General features: G+C 28.9%; 2 protein-coding genes across 7 annotated transcripts in view; one reads left to right on the top strand and one right to left on the bottom strand.

Moving 5' to 3' along the window:
- LOC126839578 (uncharacterized) overlaps positions 1-23,890 on the bottom strand; it is a 189,813-nt gene that overhangs the window by 49,714 nt on the left and 116,209 nt on the right. The gene's annotated exons all lie outside the window — the stretch shown is intronic.
- LOC126839574 (zinc finger protein 883-like) lies at positions 9,464-22,957 on the top strand. Of its 5 annotated transcripts, none has more exons than XM_050574940.1 (6): positions 9,464-9,681; positions 10,684-10,900; positions 11,787-11,918; positions 12,757-13,005; positions 13,220-14,405; positions 22,675-22,957. In XM_050574940.1, exons 2-6 carry the CDS (start codon positions 10,785-10,787, stop codon positions 22,798-22,800), a joined length of 1,809 nt encoding a protein of 602 aa, XP_050430897.1. In that variant the 5' UTR covers positions 9,464-9,681; positions 10,684-10,784; the 3' UTR covers positions 22,801-22,957. The 5 variants fall into 5 exon arrangements, 3 of the variants coding, with proteins under 3 accessions (XP_050430897.1, XP_050430898.1, XP_050430899.1); XM_050574941.1 differs by lacking the exon at positions 22,675-22,957 and adding an exon at positions 15,330-15,705 and having other exon boundaries at positions 9,465-9,681; positions 13,220-13,817; XM_050574942.1 differs by lacking the exon at positions 22,675-22,957 and adding an exon at positions 15,330-15,705 and having other exon boundaries at positions 9,466-9,681; positions 13,220-13,481.

The following is a 23,890-nucleotide window of genomic DNA, read 5'->3' as shown; positions in this document are numbered from 1 at the left end:
TCTTTTTTCATTAGGTATTATAACACAGAGATTTAGTGTTATAGATACAATGCTTTTATCAATATTAATATTTTTACCTGTGAACACTGTACATCCCTTACTTACCAATACTTTCTTACCGTGCTGGCTTATACAAATTCGCATCGATTAGTTTATTTAAAAGTGATTTTATTATCACTTTCAGTTTTAACAATTTCTGTGACCTCCCCATCTGCCCCACTGTACTGGCAGATTTTGTATGCATTACATTGTTTTGTCGCACTCGAGCAGTCCTTAAGGGTATTTAATAAATAAATAAACACATAATATTTAAAATCGACAAAATATACATACTATAATATTTTTTTTTAACCTGACAAACCCGGAGATAATAACGGACGGACAAGCCTGATGATTATTATTTATATTGTTATTCTCGTCGTTTGGCGTCTTACCCGGCTCTACAGGTTCTGGAAAATAAAGCCCACAACCCCAAAAACAAAAATCACCATCAGTACCGACACCGGAAACGTTTTGTGTACGTTCATTTTGGTTTACAAAAAACCAGAACGGTAAACGGTAAATACTTTTGAGCGAGGTGCAATTTTCTTGATACAATGTAATATATTATGACCATACGATTCTAAATGGTAAAACCGAGCATATAGTTTGGCACTGGTGTGTGTGTTCTACGAAAAATCTTTTTGTGACGTTATTTGATTCGATGCAAACACCATCTGTGCACATAAGTCAGTAGTGGTCGTTGTACTTTCTATGCACTATGCAAAATTTGTTCTTGAAAACGTACGACGTTTCTCTTTGAACGAGAGGTAGGTACAGCCGTGTAAAAAAGTGATGCAAGTGTAAACTATAGCAGCTATGCTTACCAGGGCAAAAAGTATAGCAAAAATTCCTTAAAAAACACTCTATAAACCGTTGTATTTTTAGATTTCCCAGCACAGCCCACTGTTAATTGCTGAAAAAATAGGTTCAACTATTATTCAATGTTTCAAACTTGCAGACGGTCATAAATTACTACTAGCAAACCGAAAATGGTCAGACCAGATAATACTCATAGCCTAAGGTCATAATACTCAGTAAAACCGAACAGGGTCAGGCTTTTAAAAAAAATCTCTTTCATTCTTTATGTTTTTCTTCTATCTAATTTTTTTATTGTTAACTATGGTCAAGATTAAAGTTTATGTGATTTATGATTTAAGCAAATTATATGCTTATAATCCTTATATTCCTTGTGTTATTAAAATTGTATTATTTATTATTAATAACTATTGTATTGACTTATATAATAATGACTTAATTAATATATATATAAATTGTTACTTGGACGTAAAATTACCAATTTTGGGAAAATTTCACAAATTATTTTTGCTCGTTTCATGAATTGGACACAATATGGTAAAAAAATAATTTAAACACTTTAAGATTATCAGGTGTATAGTTTGGAAATAAAAATAAAACCATGTTGCTTAAACTTTTTACAATCTTTTTTGTGTTAAAAATATTTTAACACTTATTAAATGTAATTATCACATTTGCAGTATAAAATGTGGGCACAGTGTTGCCACTTATTTGAATATAAATATTCAAAAGAATAGCCAATTCCGAAGATGTCATATCTGTAAAATTAAATTTAACAAGAAACGAAAAAAATGATAAAATACTTTTTTAAATACAACTTACAGCGTGTGTCATAAATACATTTTACTTAGAATTTTTGATAAATTCGGCTACAAGTAACCGAAATAAAACGTTTTTTTTTTTTTTGTAAAAAATAATTGCATAATATTAAATTTTTTTTGCTTCGTTACGGCACTGAAAATGTAGCGGTTTTACAATAATCAGGTTTTTTGGTTCGCGTGCCATTTAAATTTCCCCAAATGAGGACAGCTGTTAATTTTTAGATATCGAATCTAACTATTTGTTTTTTAAGTATCAGTAAAATTCACATTCAATTATAGGCAACCGTAGCTTAAGAACGAAAGCACATATCATATTATATTGTCACTTTGTTCAATACCTATACCCAAACTAAGGGTTAAGTCATGTGAAAATCAGTTCCCCCTCATTGGTTCTGTATTAAAAAAAAAAAAAAATACCCAAACTAATATCTTCTGCTGTCCTACCGCAGAAATAGTATACATAATATAAAGTTTATACGGTAGGTGGGTGTTTGCACCGATTCGGTTAGTATGACGTGTGTAAAATGATGTGTTTTAAAAAATCACAAACGTTCCGAATATTGCGCGGTTGGGTAATTAAATGTTTTATATATATATTTTTTTTTAAGCACTGCCATTAGAAATTCTCGCGACGTTTCGTTGCATGTGTTTTATTATTGACGACACGTTTTATGAGGATGAAAAGATAGCTGTAGCTGTTGCACAACCCCGTATACGTGTTCGCCCAAAATTTAATTAAATAAATACATTTATTTATTGTCGACCACACAATATCGGTATCGGCATGAGTTTGCTTGATTTCTCAACGACAATCATTATTATTGTATGTTATACTTCTGCCGGTCGCGTTGCCCCTTGTCCCGGTCACAACGGCAATACAACATGTATCACAACACCTGCATTGCCATAGTCGTGGATATGTAGGCATAGGCCAGGCATCAATGATAAATTAATTGGTAATCAGTTTGGAAGGTGGTTAAAAACAAAAATTCTGAGACATTGAGATAACATATGTTGTTTAAAAAAAATCACCCTGTATAAGAGTTGTCCCTAAAAAGTAACAGTCCAAACAAATTATGTCACATTTAAAGGTATTCCGTGTAATGATTTATTGAGTTAAAAATGTATGGCTATACATAAAAGGGCTGGACTGCAATTGAACTTAGAAGTTTAGAATTCGTTAAAACAGCTTATTGTCGTTTTACTTAGTTGTGTCCTATAAAAAAGTTTTGTTGTTCATTTAAGTATTCAAACAAATAAATACAATGTTAACTCTAACATTTCGTCTAAACGTTTTGAAACTTTGAATTTGTAAAAAAGAAATTAGGTTTACTTATTTCCTAGCGATAGTCGTTGGCTGTTATATAATGATAGAGTTAAATTGAATTAGAAATAGTTATATTGGACTCCTTATACTTTACTTGTATTATAGTCTAGAAAAAAATTAAGCACATTTTGTGGTTATATAATATAACAAAGAAATGAAATAATGAAATATTTAAATAAACTATTAACCACAAAAAACAATTTGTGATTTTTCAAAAATAAAATAATTGTAACAAAAAAAAAAAAAGGAAATATATACAACTCACTATACTATACTTTAAGATTAGTTACAATATAATGTTCAAGTTTCACCAAATATTTACACTTAGTTGAACATTATAACAGCAGAAATATTTTTATAAGACAAGCCTTACTCATCATAACATTATAATTGGTTTAACACAAACGATACTTAATTGTGTACAAGTCGATTGATGATAATAACAAATAAAAAATATACTCTCTTTCAAATGCAAAAAATTCAGTGAAAATTTTCTTATTCGGATTTAATGTCCACAAACGGATCAGCTAATCATTTTTAAAGAAATATCAATGTTCGTGTAGACTAAGAGATGGAAACTTTATCATGTTACAAATATTTTTTTGTTTGAAAATATTTTCTTTAGAAAAATAATACCGAAAACGGTTCCGAAATTGTAAACATTGTATTTGTTTGTGTGTAGTTTTTTTTTTTTATTATTTACAAACCAAGTACGCAATGTTGTGTTTGTTGGTCACATCAATATTAGTAAATATTTAATTTTATAGAATAACCACGTTATAAAATATGTGAGAATACTTAAAGATCTTGTATGTACCGTTCAAGTACACAGCAACAATTATTATTTTCAACATATTCTACTAATAATATAGTGTGCGACGTTGCTTTAGGCTCTTGTCCGTTATTCTCTATTAAAACAAATTTATGCAACATGGCAAATTCTAATGTAGGATTTAGCTAATCAGCTAAGTAGTAGGTACTGAAAGTATTTGAAATTTTATTACTTTACGGCCTACCTATGAGTGTACTTAGCCACTTGCCTATATTATGCTCGTTTCAGGTCACAGAATTGCGGGCTACTCGTTAATGGCATGCATAATAAATTTAAACAAATATTCTTAGGTAAAATAAAAATATATATATTTATAGATGTTCGCTGATTTTATAATGTGCTAACAACATACATACACCTACAGGGTGTTAATTGGTCGGTCATGTTATAAAATATATTATTATTGTATACCTACATGTGTTTAATAATTATAGTAGGTCACAAATCATAGCCGTTAAGAGCAATGTGTGTGTGCGACAGCCTATGTGTAAGTTCATACATAAACATAATATATAAAATCAGTACATTGTTATGGGTACTATATTAAATAGGCTAAACGATAAAAAGTCTTCGTGTAGTCATATTACTACACAAGATTTAATGATAAAACTTCTCTTCAAATTTTAAAAATTAGGACAATTATTAATGTCTTAAGATGTTTATTTTAATGGCGCAATACTCGTAAAAAAAAAAATGTAAAAAGTAATACTTTTTGTGGTTTTTATAATCCTAAACGTTTAGCAAGAGAATACTTAAAAATTGTTTACACAAAAAAGCGATTAAATTATTACATAATGAACCAAAACTGTATTTTTGATTCATATTGATTATACCACAGTAGTGGATATTAATATGTAACAACAATAGGTCTGTACTAAATTTGCACACAGTTTTAGGTTGCCTTTATTTTACCTTTGTTATGGTAAGCACCCCCCTAAATGATAAATAATCAATCGATTATTGATGGGAGTCTATTATATCTAACCTAATCGCTTATCACCGGTCCCTTATCACTAATCCTTATCAGCTCTCCCACATCAGTGATAAGAGAGTTATGAGCCACCTAACTTGTCAGAACTTAAACAAACAGCATTTTTTTGTGGTTCAAATCGAACTTAAGGGAGGTACTACACCCTGTAAGAATTTAATTATGTGCTACCTATTAATAGATTGCATTAACACTTAAAACAAAAAAATGATAGTAGCGGCTGTAGGTAGGTATGGTTTTCGTTGAAGCCAATAGATATATAGCGTGATTAGATAACTATGACCCAGACAATCTTAAATTACATAATATTAGACCTTTTTTAATTATTATTTTTCGTACTTCAATGTCAGCCCAAATTTAATATATTTTTCAACAATATAGTAGTAACACATGTTAGACATTACCTGTTATAATAGCTGTTTATCATACATAATAGATAAGTCTTAGAAACTACCTCTATCATATTATCTAGATGCAATTAGTTATCATTGACAACAAGGCATTTCTTATATTTTGTAGGTACAAAGGCAGACACTTAAACGTAAAAGTCTTGAAAATGACAATGAAAATAACTGCAATTGTACCTAACAGCTAATGTTTAACATAAATATGCTTTATTATTAATTAAATCAATATGTAATTCGCAACATCATCAAACTTCTTTTATATTATCTTATTATTTTTTTTAAATTCACATTTACACATTGTAAAGATCATGATGATCATGATGTCTGTGGATCATCACATTTTCAGACATCATCGTACAACGACTTGACGTTGATCTAAATTTTGCTTTGTAATGACCAACGTGTTACATATTTTATTTTATTATTTTATATTCAAAATAAATACATTTATCACAAGTTACAATGTCATACCGCAATTTGAAAATTTAAAAAAAAACCACCGTTAATTAACACTTGTGAATTAAGCTTAACTTAACTTCGGACAACTAGTAAATTAGATATATGTATATAATATATTATAAATCATTTCAATTCACTTTGAACGAAATTTGAAGGTTTTTATAAAATTACATACCTACACTACTTGTATACATAATCATTTTATATTTTGTAAGATAAATTAGTTTTATATGCAATTTCTAGTATGTAATAATTGTGTGCTCTTCAGATAATTAGTCCTTGTTTAAACAAAATTTAAAAAATTTAAATATTCAAAAAAAATGTGACTAGTTGAAAATAATATTAAAACTTTAGACTCTTTTAAATGTTAGTCTTCTAATTGCACGAGATACTGTTCTTAATTAAAACATAATATAACAATAATAATAAGAAATTATTGTTAGGTAGTATAGCAAAACGATACAACGCTATTTTTCTGATACCGTACAAGTATTCAGTTTGTACTATAAGATGTAAATTTCTTCCATGACTGTTTCTTTTACTTGTAAGTAAGTTTTTTTTAATTAAAAAAGGTTTTTGCGTGCATTTGTATTTATTAAAACTTTTTTTTTTTGTTGTTATATTTTATGGCCTCTTCAATAGTTTGGTTCCACCATTGAAGTTGGCTATTTTGTAAGGGAGTTGGGTAAAGCGGTGCTCTGTTCAGGCACTTCCGGCGTGATTTCTTTAATTACTTCTGGTAAAAGACCGTTTCCGGTGTCCGGTTCGCCGTGGGGTTGTTCGGCTGTTAAGGAACGATAGTAAGCCACGGTCCACCCTGATATGAAATCAATCAATCTCCATAATAAAACATCACATAGAGATTGCAAAATCATCATATTCTGGATAGTTTGACAGTACAAAGGCAGACAATTTTCATTTCCCGAAATGATAAGTTTGATTGCAAAATCGTTACTATAGCGCAGAGTTGTTGTTTTACCAGCAAAAAAAAAAAAATATAATTGCAAAACGCTAAAAAAATCGCTTTATTTTCTTCTGCTAGGTATTGCAATTTTAAATTACAAACACAATGTTCAAAAAATCAATTTTTTCGGTGTAATAAAAAGAAAAAGAAAATATCGAAAACAATTGAAATTTGTATGATCAAGTGTTGTCGAATGAAATCGAAAACAATAATATTATTTACTTATGCTTTTTTTACAGTCCAACACAATGCAAAATTTAGCTATACCGTACATGGTCTTGCGAGCATAACAAGATAGTACCTATTAAATACAACACATTGTACAAAATACTTATATATTTTGTTTCAAAATAGTATAAAAACAAATAATGATTACCAACATTTGTGCATTTATGTTGTGTTGTTTTGCTATAGCGTCAAATATAGAACTAATCGAGTCGGTAGGTAACCGCAAGGTAAGAATTCATTTTTAACTATAATTTTAAAACTATAACATTATTGTTTATATTATACTTCTCAGCTGCGCCATACTAAAATACACTAAGTTTTATCTTGAAGAAAATTAATTAAGTGGACGTCGCGGGTAAAGTGTCGCGTGTACAACATATGGGTTATGTAGCAATGAACAGAATAGGAAATACAATACCCATCATTGTGATCTAACTTTATTACTTTTTTTGTCATGGCGTACGAATAATTTTCTCATAAATCAGAACAAACGTATATTCGGTATCTCGTATAGCATACTTACTTATTAACATGTATATTAGAGCATACTTATCTTGCACGTGTGTTACAATAAAATAAGTGAAATTCGCTTAACCTATTTTGACCATGGTCGTATTGGATATTTTAGTTTTTTTTCTTTTTTGCTGTTTTTTTTTTTGTAGTATTATATTTCATCGAACAAAATAATGAATTAATTGCACTAGTATGCTGGTCAAGTTACTTTTTTTTTTTTTTGAAACAGTTGAATTATACTTGTTGAGTAATTTTATTCAGCGAAAACCCCAACTTGATTCCGTTTTATAGCTATTTTTTGTAATATATTTTTGTTTTAGGTTACTTTTGTACAACATATTTTTCCGCCGTGTACCTGGTGGTATGCGAGCAGTATAAACCGCTTGAAAACATTCAAAGAAGATCCAATCGTTATTGAAACCGAAGAACAGGACATTCTGGTAGGACCGAGATACGAAGACTTAAAATCAAAAATCCAAGCTGTTGATAAATTTGAGAAAAAAATCCAAGACATCCAATGTAGTTTTTGCGCAATTACTAAATCCAACATGGCGTACTCGAAGGACTTGGTTGAAAAATTACAGCGCGGACAGCCGTTGATGGCGAACGAGACAACAGCTGTAAAACGTCTCGAAGCGGAAGCCGCAAATATACTGGAAGCATTACTGTCGTCCGCCCCCATCGTTCTAGACTCTATTAGTTGTTATTTTTAATCGTTCTTTTACATTAGAAAATATATAGCTAAATATATAGCTTGTTTAGTACTTAAAATATTGTTTGTTGGCACTGGTTTTGTGTTACCTGACAAAATCACGTCTTCGTGTTGGCAACACTGAGTGTTATCAATTAATGTAACAAAACGGTTTTTGAACATTTTTGTAACATACACTGATCTCGTTGATAAGTCTTCGATTAGTGTAAGTAGGTTATATTGCTAAAATAACATGCTAAAATTATTTTTTGAAAATCACGTTTATAAAATAATGAACTCGGGGTATAAAAACTTATTTCAAGAAAAATGACAATGCATGTTTTATTGCAAATAAAAAATAAATATTATGAAATAAATAGTTTTATATTAATGAATTTAGAACACTTACCGAACGATTGGGAAATAACGTTTGGTATTAATCAAAAGAAAATTATTCATTTTTATTCCAAATTGTATACCTAACATAACTGATTTAAAGTAATATTGTAAGTAGTAATTTATGATATCTGTTATACCTATCAATAGTGAATATTATTGGCGTTCAAGTTAGGTAAATATGTTCTACTGTGTACCGTCCCCATGGAAATTTACAACCATATAATATATGATAACCAATGCATACTGAAAACAATAAACAACAGTTTACTAAATAAAAATCAGACGAGCAATAGCCAATAAGTTTCAACGGTAATTAAAAAAACATATTTTCAATCTTAGACAAGTGTTCACATTAGTATTTTATAACATATTCTAGATCAAAACGTCTTGTACAATCCGAATTATTAATCACTGTAGTAATATTATAAATCAAAAAGCGGAATTCATTCTCTTTGTTTCCGTGCAAGTAGAAAAAGAATCGATTGTTCATATAACATGACAAAAAAAATTGGAGCGAATGTTATATTTATGTCTGATTATCGGTGACAGTATTATCGATAGGGATCAATACTATTATTTAATGGCAAATAGAAGTGCTACTGTTTCAAAGAACCCAACAAATATTGATTTTTAAATTCAAATCTTTACACTGTCACAGCAAACTCACAGATAGTTGAAAACTACAAATTCAAACGCTAATTTTTTTTTGAAAATTTACAAGTTAAAAATATTCTAGATATGGAAAATTTTATAAAAATATACAACTACTGGTTAAGGAAAAAAAATTATCAAAATAATAATACTTTCTGAGAAAATTAGTGTCTTACACCAGTTGGATATCGTGACTAAAGATGCGGTTCTCTGCATGGGTGAACATGGGAAATTAAATTTAATCCTTGAATATTTACCTACACTGCATTCTACCTTCAGCCGACCAACTCGGCCGCCGCTGTTATCACCTGTTGCACAACATAATATTATCAAATGGCTCATAGCTGTAGCGTTCCTTTGTTTGCAATAGAAATTATGTCTGGCTCGAGATGAACCTGTTTATTTGACAATTTAAATAATAATTAGTTGTGCATTTACAATATAGTAAAATAAATATTAGGCTAATCGTGTGTTATTGTAGCTGTAAGTTGTTCAAGTGTCTTGCTAGCCGATCCCTAACCAGCCAGGTGTCTTTATAGCTGTGTAAGTACCAAATAATATCATCATTGATTTTATTGTTTTTCTCTATGCAGTTAAATTCTTAAGTAATCTGCAGTTGATGGAATTATCCGAACATTTAAAATCATTAATACACATATATTAATATAGGCTTGTAGCGAGACAACTACTGTCGCGGCCATAGGGACAAATTACTTTTTAGTGAAACACGGTATGGGACCAACTAGTCATAATTTTGTTAATTTCGAGCTTTAACTTAGATATGTCTTTATACGTTTTTACCAATAGAGTCAATTTCTTTTGCTTAATTTTATATTTTTTATACCAGGATTCCGTCACGGTCCGGACATTAACAGCTAAAATGAAACTGTGTAGTTCACTTGCTTTTAATGAACAGAATGTAATCTATAAAATATTTCTGTCACATTCAAATAATGGGCCAAGATTGCTAATCAAATGACATATATTATTATTATTTGTGTAAATTCTAAATATTCGTTGTACCTTGTTATTTTTGGTTTCATTTGACATTAAATTGTATTTATTTGTTTATTGTAGACGGGTATAAAAACCTTTCAGAAAAAATACAGTTTAAGCTTAACATTAATGATTATATACAGTGGGAAAATAATAATAATAATATGTAAACAGCTAATAGTGCCGTGAACAATAATAATAATAACAACAACAACAAGTAATGAGACTATAGTACACAATTCAAGGCATATTAAAAATGTAAACGAAAATCAAATAGCTAATTGACTTAATGCTAAATATTAACATTGTCTAAAGGAATCTTGTGACAAAAAAAAATAATTCTAATTTTTCGGTAATAATGTTAGCTAATAAATGAGTTCTATATCAATAATTAGTTATTGTTCTACATCGGCATTATAATATTTATTTACAATTCTTGTATTCAACGCCTTATTGCTTTTTTGTAGTTTTAAATATTGTACATGTTACAGCATTTAAAATCTGTTTAATTATAAATTAATTTGTTGTTCTTAAACTGGCAAATTATAGCTTTATTAGGTGAGAAGCGGGACCAGAATTAATATCGGAACAGACAATTGAACTGCAATAAAACAATCATCTGAGTAGAGGAAGTATATGAACAGAATAAAATGAACCGTACCAAAGCCGATGAAGAAAAAACAAAATCGACTTTCAATGATAAGGCAGAAATTAGTGTAAATACCCAGACTGGTCCTCAAACGATAGTTAACAGCAACACATACAAGTAATGTGTAATTATTAATTTAAGAAATACGTTGTATTTCTAAAAATTAAGAAATAATAATGTGTTTAAGCTTGTTTATGGTATTCCATGGCTTCTTTTGTAAAGCAGTTGGTTTTTTCACTTTTTTCCTGTAGAGCTATACCTAATTAATACCCTACCTATCAAACTATATACCTATTATATATTTTGATGTGAAATACATTTTATATTATTAGGTATTCTATAGCTGATTTAGTAATGCGATTTATGTACAACGTAAATATTAAGGAAATACACATTATATTTATACAAAAATGTTTTAACGTTAAATACAACAATTTTTAAAGTTAAGTCATTATTTTATAGTATTTAATACTATTAAACTACTTTTGAAAACTAAAACATTTGAGTACAGACAAAAGTGCAAATTTCAAATTTCAATGTAAACACGTCTAGTGAATTGACTATCACACTTTTATGTTTATTTTAAGCAGAAAACCTATAAATTAAATTCACACAGTTTTAGTAACTGTCGTATTAGTAATACGTGTTAAACTATCTAACTCTCATATATTTTAATATGAAAATACATTTTGTTCAAGTTTGATAAAGTTGAGAACTAACAATAAAAAATGATAGGGCAATCCCAAATATTATTAGGTATTCTATAGCATCTTTAGTTATGCGGTTGTTTTTTTAATGTACAATGCTCATTATATTTCTACAAAAATTATCTAATACTATCAAACTATTTTTGAAAACTTAAACATTGAGTACAGATAAAAAATAAAAATGTCAACATATAAACGTTTAGTGAATTGACTATCACACTTTTTATAAATTAAATTCACACAGTGTCTGATTTAGTAAATAGTATTCATTTTTTTAAATATTTTTTGTTTTTCAGTGTTAACAAAGCGAAAAATAAAATTGAAATACACAAACCAGTTAATTATTACCACGAGGCCAGGGAATCGTATAATATTTTCTCAACAAAAGCGAATGGACTTCAAGAGACATTTGACGGCAATACTTACAAGTAATATCATTCTTTAAATAGTATATTACTTACTAAAACCATGATCAAAATGTTCATTTTTTTTAAGTATCTCATAAGTATAATTATTTTTTAAATTTGAGTGAACTCTATAAATTTTGGTTTTTATTTTATTTTACAAGTAACAATGTCACACATTAGGATAAAAAAGAAAGTATTTGACTAATAATAAGTAATAATTCTCCATTCGTGTTTTATCTACAATTTTATATATTATCATAATAACTGCATAACATTTATTTTTATCTGTAACATTGAAATACTCTCATTAAAACTATGAATACATGTTTTCTTACAGTTGTGTCAGGCTACCATTTAATCGATCAGTCACAACTAGTACTAGTAAATACAATTTAATGTATTGTATTTTTATGTATAGAGATAGTAAACTTTATATAATGATTACCTTCATATCTGCCAAGGACTTTATTTTTTTAATTAAAGTTTTGCCATTGTCATTTGCAAAATAACTGTAAGACCAAAATTTGTCCAAGTCCTCTTGGTTATTACCACAGTTAAATAAATGTATGGGTGCAATAACTGGGTAGTATCAGAGAACGGACACTCAAAATTTTACAAGGTTTTTATGCCTATATCTAAAAAACATGATGACCATAATCTCGTTAATTAATCAATATAGTGGACAGTATTTCTTCTATATATTAATTTTGTTTTTGTATAATTTTACGATAAATAAGATGGCGGCCTCCATGCAAAAATATTGTATTAACTAAAGTGTTCTCTCTGATTCAATTTACACTTTAATAGTACCGAATCAATGTATCATCATCATCTTTAAAATAATATTTTTGTTTTTTAGTATTAGAGAAACAATTGTGAAAACGGAAGCAGATTTAGTGGAAGGCAATTATTTTGAGTCTGTGATCGAATTTGAAAAACAAGGCCTTTTTGATGTTCATATGTCGAACTACGGTTTGGATAAAATTCAGACATTTATTTGCGACCTTTGCAAAGAATCGTTTACTTCTAAAAGGAATGTGGCCCAACATATTAATGAATCGCACAGAATCCAGAAATGTACTAAAAAACATGTCAGAAATACACTTGGGTAATGTAAATTTGCTTTACAAGCGCCGACTAGGGTAAAATGAAACATGCACTTGACTTTAAACAATATATTTTTTTAATAATTTAATTTTGGTAAATGTTTAAATTTATTTTACACATTATAAAATATGTTACCTTGACAATGTTCTATTTTACCTGGGTTGACGAAATTATACTTAAACATGCTGTATTTTATAACAATTTTTAATTTTTAGAATTAAATCAGTTCCGAAGAAAAACAGTAAAAAATCGAAAAACCCGCAATCGTTCCATTGTGACTTGTGTCAAACGTCGTACTTTACTAAAATTCAAATAATATTACATAAAATACAAGTCCACCAAAGTTCAACAAATAAAACCTCTCTCCGAAAGTGTAAATCTAAATTTCGCAATCAAACACTACGTAAACGCGTGGACATTGGTGAGAAGCCTTACAAATGTTGTTTGTGCCAAAAGACTTTTTCTCAAAACTCTGACCTTACAAAACATGCACGCGTACACACTGGTAAAAAGTCCTATAAATGTGTGGTTTGCAATAAGACATTTTCTCGAAACGCTCACCTTACACAACACGAACGCGTGCACACCGAAGATAAGCCCTACAAATGTAACTTGTGCAATAAGACTTTTTCTTTTAAAACTACCCTTACACTACATGTACGCGTACACACTGGTGAAAACCCCTACAAATGTGATGTTTGCAATAAGACTTTTTCTCAAAAAGCAAACCTTACAAAACATACACGCATACACACCGGTGAAAAACCCTACAAATGTGATGTTTGTAATAAGACTTTTTCTCAAAACTCTTACCTTACAGTACATAAACGTGTACACACTGGTAAAAGGCCCTATAAATGTGATGTTTGTAAAAAGACTTTTTCTCGAAACGCTCATCTTAAATACCACGAACGCGTACACACCGGTGAAAAACCCTATAAATGTGAAGTGTGCAAAAAGACGTTTTCTCAAAAATGTACCCTTACACAGCACGAACGCGTACACACCGGCGAAAAGCCCTACAAATGTAACTTGTGCAATAAGACTTTTTCTATTAAAACTACTCTTACACTACATATACGCGTACACACTGGTGAAAACCCCTACAAATGTGATGTTTGCAATAAGACTTTTTCTCAAAAATGTAACCTTACACAGCACGAACGCGTACACACCGGCGAAAAACCCTACAAATGTGAAGTGTGTCAAAAGAGTTATTCTGAAAAAGGAAAGCTTACCATACACGAACGCGTACACACCGGCGAAAAACCCTACAAATGTGATGTTTGCAAAAAGACTTTTTCTAGAAAAGCAAACCTTACAAAACATACACGCATACACACCGGTGAAAAACCCTACAAATGTGATGTTTGCAAAAAAACATTTTCTGAAAAAGGAAGCCTTACAATACATAAACGCGTACACACCGGTGAAAAGCCCTATACATGTGATGTTTGCAATAAGACTTTTTCTCAAAACACTCACCTTACCAAACATAAACGCGTACACAACGGTGAGAAGCCTTACAAATGTTGTTTGTGCCAAAAGACTTTTTCTCAAAACGCTCATCTTAAATACCACGAACGCGTACACACCGGTGAAAAACCCTATAAATGTGAAGTGTGTCCAAAGACTTTTTCTGTAAAAGCAAGGATTACCAAACATGCACGCGTACACACTGGTGAAAAGCCCTATACATGTGATGTTTGCAATAAGACTTTTTCTCAAAACGCTCATCTTAAATACCACGAACGCGTACACACCGGTGAAAAACCCTATAAATGTGAAGTGTGTCCAAAGACTTTTTCTGTAAAAGGAAGCCTTACAAACCATGCACGCGTACACACTGGTGAAAAGCCGTATAAATGTGATGTTTGCAATAAGACTTTTTCTCAAAACGCTACTCTTACAAATCATAAACGCGTACACACTGGTGAAAAGCCCTATAAATGTGATGTTTGCAATAAGACTTTTTCTCAAAAAGCAAACCTTACAAATCATAAACGCGTACACACTGGTGAAAAGCCCTATAAATGTGATGTTTGCAATAAGACTTTTTCTGAAAAAGGAAGCCTTACAAACCATGCACGCGTACACACTGGTGAAAAGCCGTATAAATGTGATGTTTGCAAAACAAATTTTTCCGACAAAGGAACCCTTACAATACATAAACGCGTACACACCGGTGAAAAGCCCTATACATGTGATGTTTGCAATAAGACTTTTTCTCAAAACACTCACCTTACCAAACATAAACGCGTACACAACGGTGAGAAGCCTTACAAATGTTGTTTGTGCCAAAAGACTTTTTCTCGAAACTCTAACCTTACAATACATAAACGCGTACACACCGGCGAAAAACCCTACAAATGTGAAGTGTGTCAAAAGACTTTTTCTGTAAAAGGAAAGCTTACCAAACATGAACGCGTACACACCGGCGAAAAACCCTACAAATGTGAAGTGTGTCAAAAGACTTTTTCTGAAAAAGGAAACCTTACGAGACATGAACGCTTGCATGGTTATAAAAGACTTTAGACATTGTGCCTAAAATTTTTTTTAAAATTCAAAATATTTTTTGACTTGAATGTTTTTATATAATATTTGCTTTTTTTTGGTATACTCATTCAAGGTCATATACTTAATTTATAGTTAAATTTCTTACTAAAATGTGGCACTTAGTATTGTGATAGTCTGTATGAACTGTACGAATTTTTTTCTTATTATATCAAATATTTATTTTTATTTTAGTATTATTATATAAGAATACAATGTTAATTGTTGATATATAGTATTATTGTTTTTATTATATTTATTGATAGGGTTAAAACTTTTGTATGGTAACAGATGTGTTTTGTTGTCTTATTTAGTACTTTAAGTTATTATTATTATTTTTTTTTTATATAAATTAAACGGACAAACGTCCTTTAACAATAGATATGAATGATAAAACGTATATAAAAGACTATTGAAAAATTACAAGATTACTTAAATAAAATAAATTAACATAACATTAATAAAAAATAAAAAACAAGAATATATAATGATAATAATAGAGATAAGATGATTATAATTTAAAGCGTTAAATATAAATTATTAATTTAAGTTAATTTTGTAAGACTGACGTGATATATTAAAAAGTCAAGTGTTGTAGAAATAGTATTGTATAAAAGAAGAGCTCTAGGGAGAAATGAGTTTGTACCCGTGTTTGTTTTATAAAACGGGGTAATAAATAAATCTGTATTACGAGTATATTTACAAGGGATACGGGAATTAATTAGAGCTAAGATCTCAGGGCAGATAACGAAACCATTTAAAATATCAAAAATTAACATTATATCAGCTAATTTACGCATAATATTACGATTAAAAAGTCCTAAAGATTCTTGACAGGGTTTTAAGGAATGTTTTGATAAAGCAAGACCTGAGACATGAGCTATTCTTTTTAAAAACTTATATTGGATATTGTCTAAATCACTATTGTAAGTTGAAAAATCATTTGACCAGATAAAATATCCATATTCAAGGTTTGATCTTCCTAAAGAGTTATAGAGAGTTTTTAAACAGGTAATATTTTTGAAATCAATTGTATTTATATTAATAAAGCCAAGCATCTTGTATAAGGCTTATTAACAACTGTTTTATGATTAATTTTAAAGCTAAGATTTTTTCGAAATATATTCCTAAATCTATAATAGAGATAAATTTTAATAGTGAAAAATCATTGATATGATATTGAAAAACAGAGGAATTAATTTTACGTGTAATAGTTATTACTTAGCATTTATTAATATTAGAGGAGGAAAATGGTTTTCACTCCAAAGAACCAATTTGTTTAAGTTAGCTTGTAAGGTATGCCGATCATCAAACGATTTGATCTTACAAAATATTTTCGCATCATCACCAAATAACAATATATTAACTAATAGATCAAGAACTAGAGGTAGATCATTTATAAATATAAAAAATAATAAAGGTCCCAAGTGAGAACCAAATGAATGAAATTATATTTTAACAGCTTGAGTTTGATTAATAAGGAAAGACAATAACCATTCAAGGAATTTCCCACCTATTCCAAAAGATTTTAATTTATGGTATATAACAAAATATGATCAACTTTATCAAAAGCTTTTTCGAATTCAGTGTAAATTGAATCAACCTGATAGCCTTCATCTAAGGCGCTTATTAAGAAATTATAATATGTTAATATGTTTATAAATATGTTGTAATTAGTAAAAATTGAATGTTTACCTAAAACAATCATGTTGCATGAGACTTATATAATTAGTTAGTAAAGTAAATAATTATTTTGAAATAATAGCCTCAAACATTTTAATAATAATTGTGAATTTAGCAATTGGTCGGTAATTTCTAACATTATTTCTATCGCCGGATTTATGAATAGGAGTGATAAAAGATTTTTCCAAACATTCGGAAATACACCAGTGGAAAGTGATAAATTAAATAAGTGCTTTAGAGATTTAACAAGGACATGACAACAGTTTTTTAAAAAAAATTGGAGGCAAACCATCAGGACCAGTACTTGATTTTTCATTCAGTGAAGTAAGATAATCAATTATATTACCATCAGGTACAGATATAAAATTTAAATTAAGATCGTGATCAATAGAGTTGTACATTTCATTCAAATTGTAGGTAACATTTTTTTTAGTATAAACAGAAGAGAAATAATTAGAAAATATTTGAGTAATATCATTCAAATGATCAGCAAATAAATCATCTAGGAAAAATGAGAGAGGTATATATAGATTTATTTTTTCTTAGAGATTGAATATAATTTCAAAAGGATTAAAATAATATTAATATGATTTTAATTCGTATAGTGTAAAAAATAAAAAATTAGTAAAAAAAAAAAACATTTTGATTTTTAAATAACATATAATTAAATTTTGCCCCTAGGCTGTCATAATATATTAGTCGTACATTTCAATGGATTAATTAAAATTTATTTTAAATACAAACTGACAAAATTGTTTGGAAAACAGTTTAATGTTCTACCTTCAACATTCATGTACAGCTGTACTAAACGAATGAAATGAAATGAAACCGTTGAATTTTAATAATAAAAGTAAAATACTAACTTGTCGACTTGCTGTGCTTAAATAACATAATAGTTATAATATACAGCCTAATATTTAATTAGACACCGCTCTTAGATTTCATATAAACAAAAATATCCAAAATTATTATTTGTTTTAATATAGTTTATACATTTTGTAAACAGACCAGCTAGGTCGACTGTGGACGAGTTAAAGTAAAACATCTTATGTAACATCAGATGAATGTTGTCTTCAATTGTTGTCCTAGTTTCGATAACATTTGGAAATTTGAATTCAAAACAAATATTATTTCTAAAAAACTTTGTTGGCAGTCAAGTATGTACCGAAGAAAAAAAATGTACTTAAAACCCAATATTTATTTCTATGTCTTTTGTTTAAAAAAGAAGTATCGCCGCTTTATTGAACAGTATACTTTCAGTGCTTGAATATAATATTTCACTACCTATGTTATTGTACAAGAGTCTGGTGTTAGTAATTGCTCAGTTTTTCATTTGTTAGAATAGAAAACACGAAGCGCTGGCTATTATTCCAGGTACATGCTTTTTTTTTTCAAGCTACGCGAAATGTATTTTGAACGGCATTTCGAAAATTTGGAAGACGATTCGTCGACTCTAGATTTGCAGATGATCCGGCAAGTCACTATGGCGAGGAAAATGCAAGACGACACGTATCCAGACGTGGAGATATTTTATAAGATTATACCCAAGCCTACACCCAGACCTAAGTCAGTTTTGATTTAATTCTTTAATATTGTATTTTAGACTGTTAGTTTTCTGTTTCCACTTTGATACGGGTCTAGTTTTTATATAACCGTTGCTCGCATCAAACCCCTTGCAAAATAAAACAATACAATATTTCAAAAATGTATGAAAGCGAAGAAACTTTAAAATGCATATATGCTATTTTAAATAAAAATACAAAAATTATAAGAATTTATTACATCTAACAAAAATACTAAATGCAGTAGATATTTTTTTCGAAACAAAATAAGGTTTTCTGCTTGGGTTAACACGGCAAATTAAATTTAATCCTTGAATATTTACCTACACTGCATTCTACCTTCAGCCGACCAACTCGGCCGCCGCTGTTATCACCTGTTGCACATCATAATATTATCAAATGGCTCATAGCCGTAGCGTCCCTTTGTTTGTAATAGAAATTATGTCTGGCTGGAGATGAACCTGTTTATTTAAAAATTTAAATAATAAATAGTTGTGTATTTATAATATAATATAAAAACACTAAAGCTAAGCGTGTGTTTTCGTAGCTGTAAGTTGTTCAAGTGTCTTGTTAGCTGATCCCTAACCAGCCAGGTGTCTTTATAGCTGTGTAAGTACCGAGTAATGTCATCATTAATGTTATAGTTTTTTTGATGTAATTAAATTCTTAAGTAATCTGCAGTTATGGAAATATCTGAACCGTTTTTTTGTAGTGAAACACGGTATGGGACCAATTTGTCATAATTTTGTTGTTTTGAGCTTAAACTTGGATATGTCTTTGACTTTTATGTTTTTACCAATGAAGTCAATTTTTTTTTGCTTAATTTTATATTTTTTATACCAGGATTCTGTTACCTTCTGAACATTAACAGCTAAATGGAAACGTGTAGTTCACTTACTATTAATAACCAGTATGTAATCTATAAAGTATTTCTGTGTCATTCAAGTAGTGGCCAAGATTGCTAATCAATTTACATATATTATTCTTCGTATAATTCTAAATATTCGTTGTACCTCGTTATGATTGGTTTCATTTAACATTATATCAATATTTATCCACAACAGCCTTATAATAATTTAATTGCAATCTCTCATATTCAACGGCTTTTTACTTACTATAGTTATTAATACTGTATGTTTAATTATAAATTTATTTGTTGTTTTAAAATTGGCAAATTATAGTTTTATTAAGTGAGAAGCGGGTCCAAAATATTAATATCGGAACAGATGATTGTACTGCAACAAAACTATAATCAAAGTAGAAGAGCAATATAAACGGCTTAACATGAACTGTATCAAAGCCAATAAAGAAAAAACAAACTCGAATTTCAATGAAATGACAGATATTGGAGTAAATACCCGGACTGATTCTCAAATGATAATCGACATCAATAACTACAAGTAATGTGTTAATTTTAATTATAAAAAATACATTTTCTTGCTATAAATTAAGAAATAACAATGTGACTAGACCTGTATATGGAATTTCGTAGCTTCTTTTGTAAAGTGGTATGTTTTTTTTTTACTTTTTTCCTGTAGTTCTATACCTAATTAATACTACCTGCTAAACTATTTACCATTCTTATGTATTTAAACTAGTGATAGAAATAATTAAAGTTAAGATTTTTTTTTTACATTTTTATCCAAACATTTTTCTTAGGTGCACAGCTTTATTAATAATATTTAATATTTAGATGATTTTCAAGGGGCTTAAATGGCGTTGTTTTGACAAACACGGATTTTCGTAATCCCATCACTAATTTTAATATGAAAAAACATTTTGTTATTATTTGGTATTCTATAGCTGATTTAATAATGTGGTTGCTTTTTTTTTATGTACAATGTAAATATCAAACAAATACACATTATATTTCTACAAAATTTTTCTAAATTTAAATACAACACTTTTTAAACATTTGAGTACAGACAAAAATGCAAATTTCAAAATAACAACGTCCCGAGAATTGGCTATTACACTTTTATGTTTGTTTTAAACAGAAAAACCTATAAATTAAATTCACACAGTTTTAGTAACTGTATTAATTTAGTAATTTTCATTTTTTAAATCTGTTTGGTTTTTCAGCGTTAACAAAGCTGGAATTAAAAGTGAAATACACAAACCCGATGATTATTACCACGAGGCCAGGGAATCGTATAATATTTTCTGAACAACAGAGAATGGACTTCAAGAAACATTCGACGGCAATACTTACAAGTAATATCATTCTTTAAATAGTATATTACTTATTAAAACGACGCATAAAACGTTCTTTTATTTCAATATCTTTTTATAAACTGGAGTGAACTAGATAAATTTTGGTTTTTATTTTATTTTACAAATAACAACACGCATTAGTACAAAAAAGTATTGAAAAAAATAACTATTGTATAGATCAAATTAAACTAATAATAATTAATAATTCTTCATTTGTGTCTTATCTACATTTTTATACTTAATTGTAAAAATTGCATAATAACCTCTAGTTCTCATTAAAACTTTGAATACATGTTTTTTACACTGGGTCTGACTGCACACTCAATCGATCCGTCACGACTAATACTTGTAAATAAGAATTTAACATATTATATTTTTATGAATAGAGATAGTAAACTTTATATATTGATAAAAACACTCGTTTATGATACTAAGATTTTTGTGCATTACATATGCAATGAGACGCAAACAAAAATTATACATAGTTTTTAGCTAATGATTTTCACTAGAAAATATAACATTGGTAATATAGTAAAACCGAATGAATTTTTTATGGTATCTTAAAATAAACATCGTCAAGTTCACTTTTTTTAAATTTCATACACGCTAAGGACTTAAACAAAAAAGTGATGACTATTATCTCATCAATTTATCAATATACAGAACAGTAGTTATTACTTCTATACATTAGTTTTGTATTGAGATAATTTTGCGATAAATGAGATGGCGGTAACTATGGGAAAATGTTTTATTAAGCGTCCTGTCTGATTTTATATACAGTTTAATAGTACCGTGTCAATTTGTCATTATCATCTTTAAAATAATATTTTTGTTTTTTAGTATAAGACAAACAATTGTGAAAAAGGAAGCAGATTTAGTGGAACGAAATTATTTTGAGTCTGATCGAATTTGAAAAACAAGGCCTTTTTGATAATCAAATGTCGAACTATGATTTGGATAAACTCAGGCATTTATTTGCGACCTTTGCCAAGAATCGCTTACTTCTAAGAAGAATGTGGCCCAACATATTAATGAATCACACAGAATCCAGAAATGTACTAAAAAACCTGTCAGAAATACACTTAGGTAATGTAAATTTGCTTTACAAGCGCCAAGCCGGGTAAAATAGAACATGCACTTGACTTTATACTATGTAGTTTGTTATACTATATTAATTTTGTTTAGGTAACAGTGCAAATTTATTTTGCACATGATAAAATATGTTAGGTACACCTACAATGTTCTATTTTACCTGGGTTAACGAAATCCTACTTAAACATACTGTATTTTATAACAGTTTTTAATTTTTAGCAATAAATCAGTTCCGAAGAAAAACAGTATAAAATCAAAAAAGCTGGGGTCGTTCAATTGTGACTTGTGTCAAACGTCGTATTTTACCAAAAGACAAATAACAACACATATATTACGAGTCCACCAACGTTCAACAAACAAAACCTCTACCCAAAAGTGTAAATCTAAATTTCGCAATCAAACACTACATAAACGCGTGGACATTGATGAGAAGCCATTCAAATGTGATTTCTGCAAAAAGATATTTTCTTGTAAAAGTAAGCTTACAACACATCAACGCGTACACACTGGTGAAAAACCCTACAAATGTGATGTTTGCGAAAAGATTTTTTTCTCAAAAAGCTCACCTTACAAATCATGAACGCGTACACACCGGTGAAAGACCTTTCAAATGTGATGTATGTCAAAAGACTTTTTCGGAAAAAGGGAAACTTACAAAACATGAACGTTTGCATGCTAATAAAATTCGTTAGACATTGTGCTTAAAGATTTTTCCAAATTAAAATTATGTAATCACATTCATGTACCTAATTTATTGTCAAATTGCCTACTAAATGTGGCAATTAGTATTGTGGTTGTCTATATAAAATTACTATTTTTATTCTTATTAAGTCAAATAATTAATTTAATTTTTTGTATTATTATATATGAATTGTTGATATATAATATTATTGTGTTAATTATATTTATTGATAGTGTTTAAACTTTGGTATGTTAATAGATGTTTTTTGTAGGCTTATTTAATACTTTAAGTTATGCCAATAATTAAAGAAATAATGACAGTTGTATTATATGAGATACACTGTATTATATTATTATAACAACTTACTATTTATACGTGGTGTCTATACTAATTTATTATTTTTATTGTGAAAATCGATTATTGTTGCTATAAGGTGATCACCATTATTTAATTTTAACCTTTTCAATGGATTTTTTTGAAACTAAAGTAATGAAAAAAGCTAAGTGAAAGTATTGTTAGCTGTTCAATCAACAAAATAACTTTGTGTTAGCCCTCAATTTTTTTGTGGTATTTCTCCACAATGTTGAGTTAATAACGATGTTAAAAATTGGTAACAACCATATTGATAAAATTGAAAACGAAGAATAATTAACCTTAATTAATAATTAGTACTTTATTAAATGTTTACAACAATTTCAGTATTTTATGTAACAATCCTATCACACATTTGATATACTTTTACCAATTTGATTTCTGGAATAAAGCAGAAATTTATGGTTGTATAATTTAATCATACAATAACAAATAAAATATGAATACATATTTTAACTAATTTTAACCCAACTTATTTTATTGAGAGCAACTTTTGAAACTTAAATGTCAACGCATACATTTCATTAACTTTTTAAATTGAGAACAAATTTGCTTTGGAATAAAAACAATTAATAAAAATATGTTTAGCCTCTTCATGCATGTAGGTATCATATGATACCATTACATAATACATGTATTGATAAACTACATAATATGTTTTTTTGGTCCGTAATTGCATAAAAGTATCACTTGTGTACATTTGATAAGAATCATATCACTTTATTTGT

This window comes from Adelges cooleyi, unplaced genomic scaffold, assembly GCF_023614345.1.
Source record: "Adelges cooleyi isolate 19-005CV unplaced genomic scaffold, UGA_ACOO_1.1 ACOO_flye_CR_arks_rails_tigmint_CR_PRNA_306, whole genome shotgun sequence".
Taxonomy (NCBI): Eukaryota; Metazoa; Arthropoda; class Insecta; order Hemiptera; family Adelgidae; genus Adelges; species Adelges cooleyi.
This window is presented reverse-complemented; position numbering and strand designations above follow the sequence as displayed.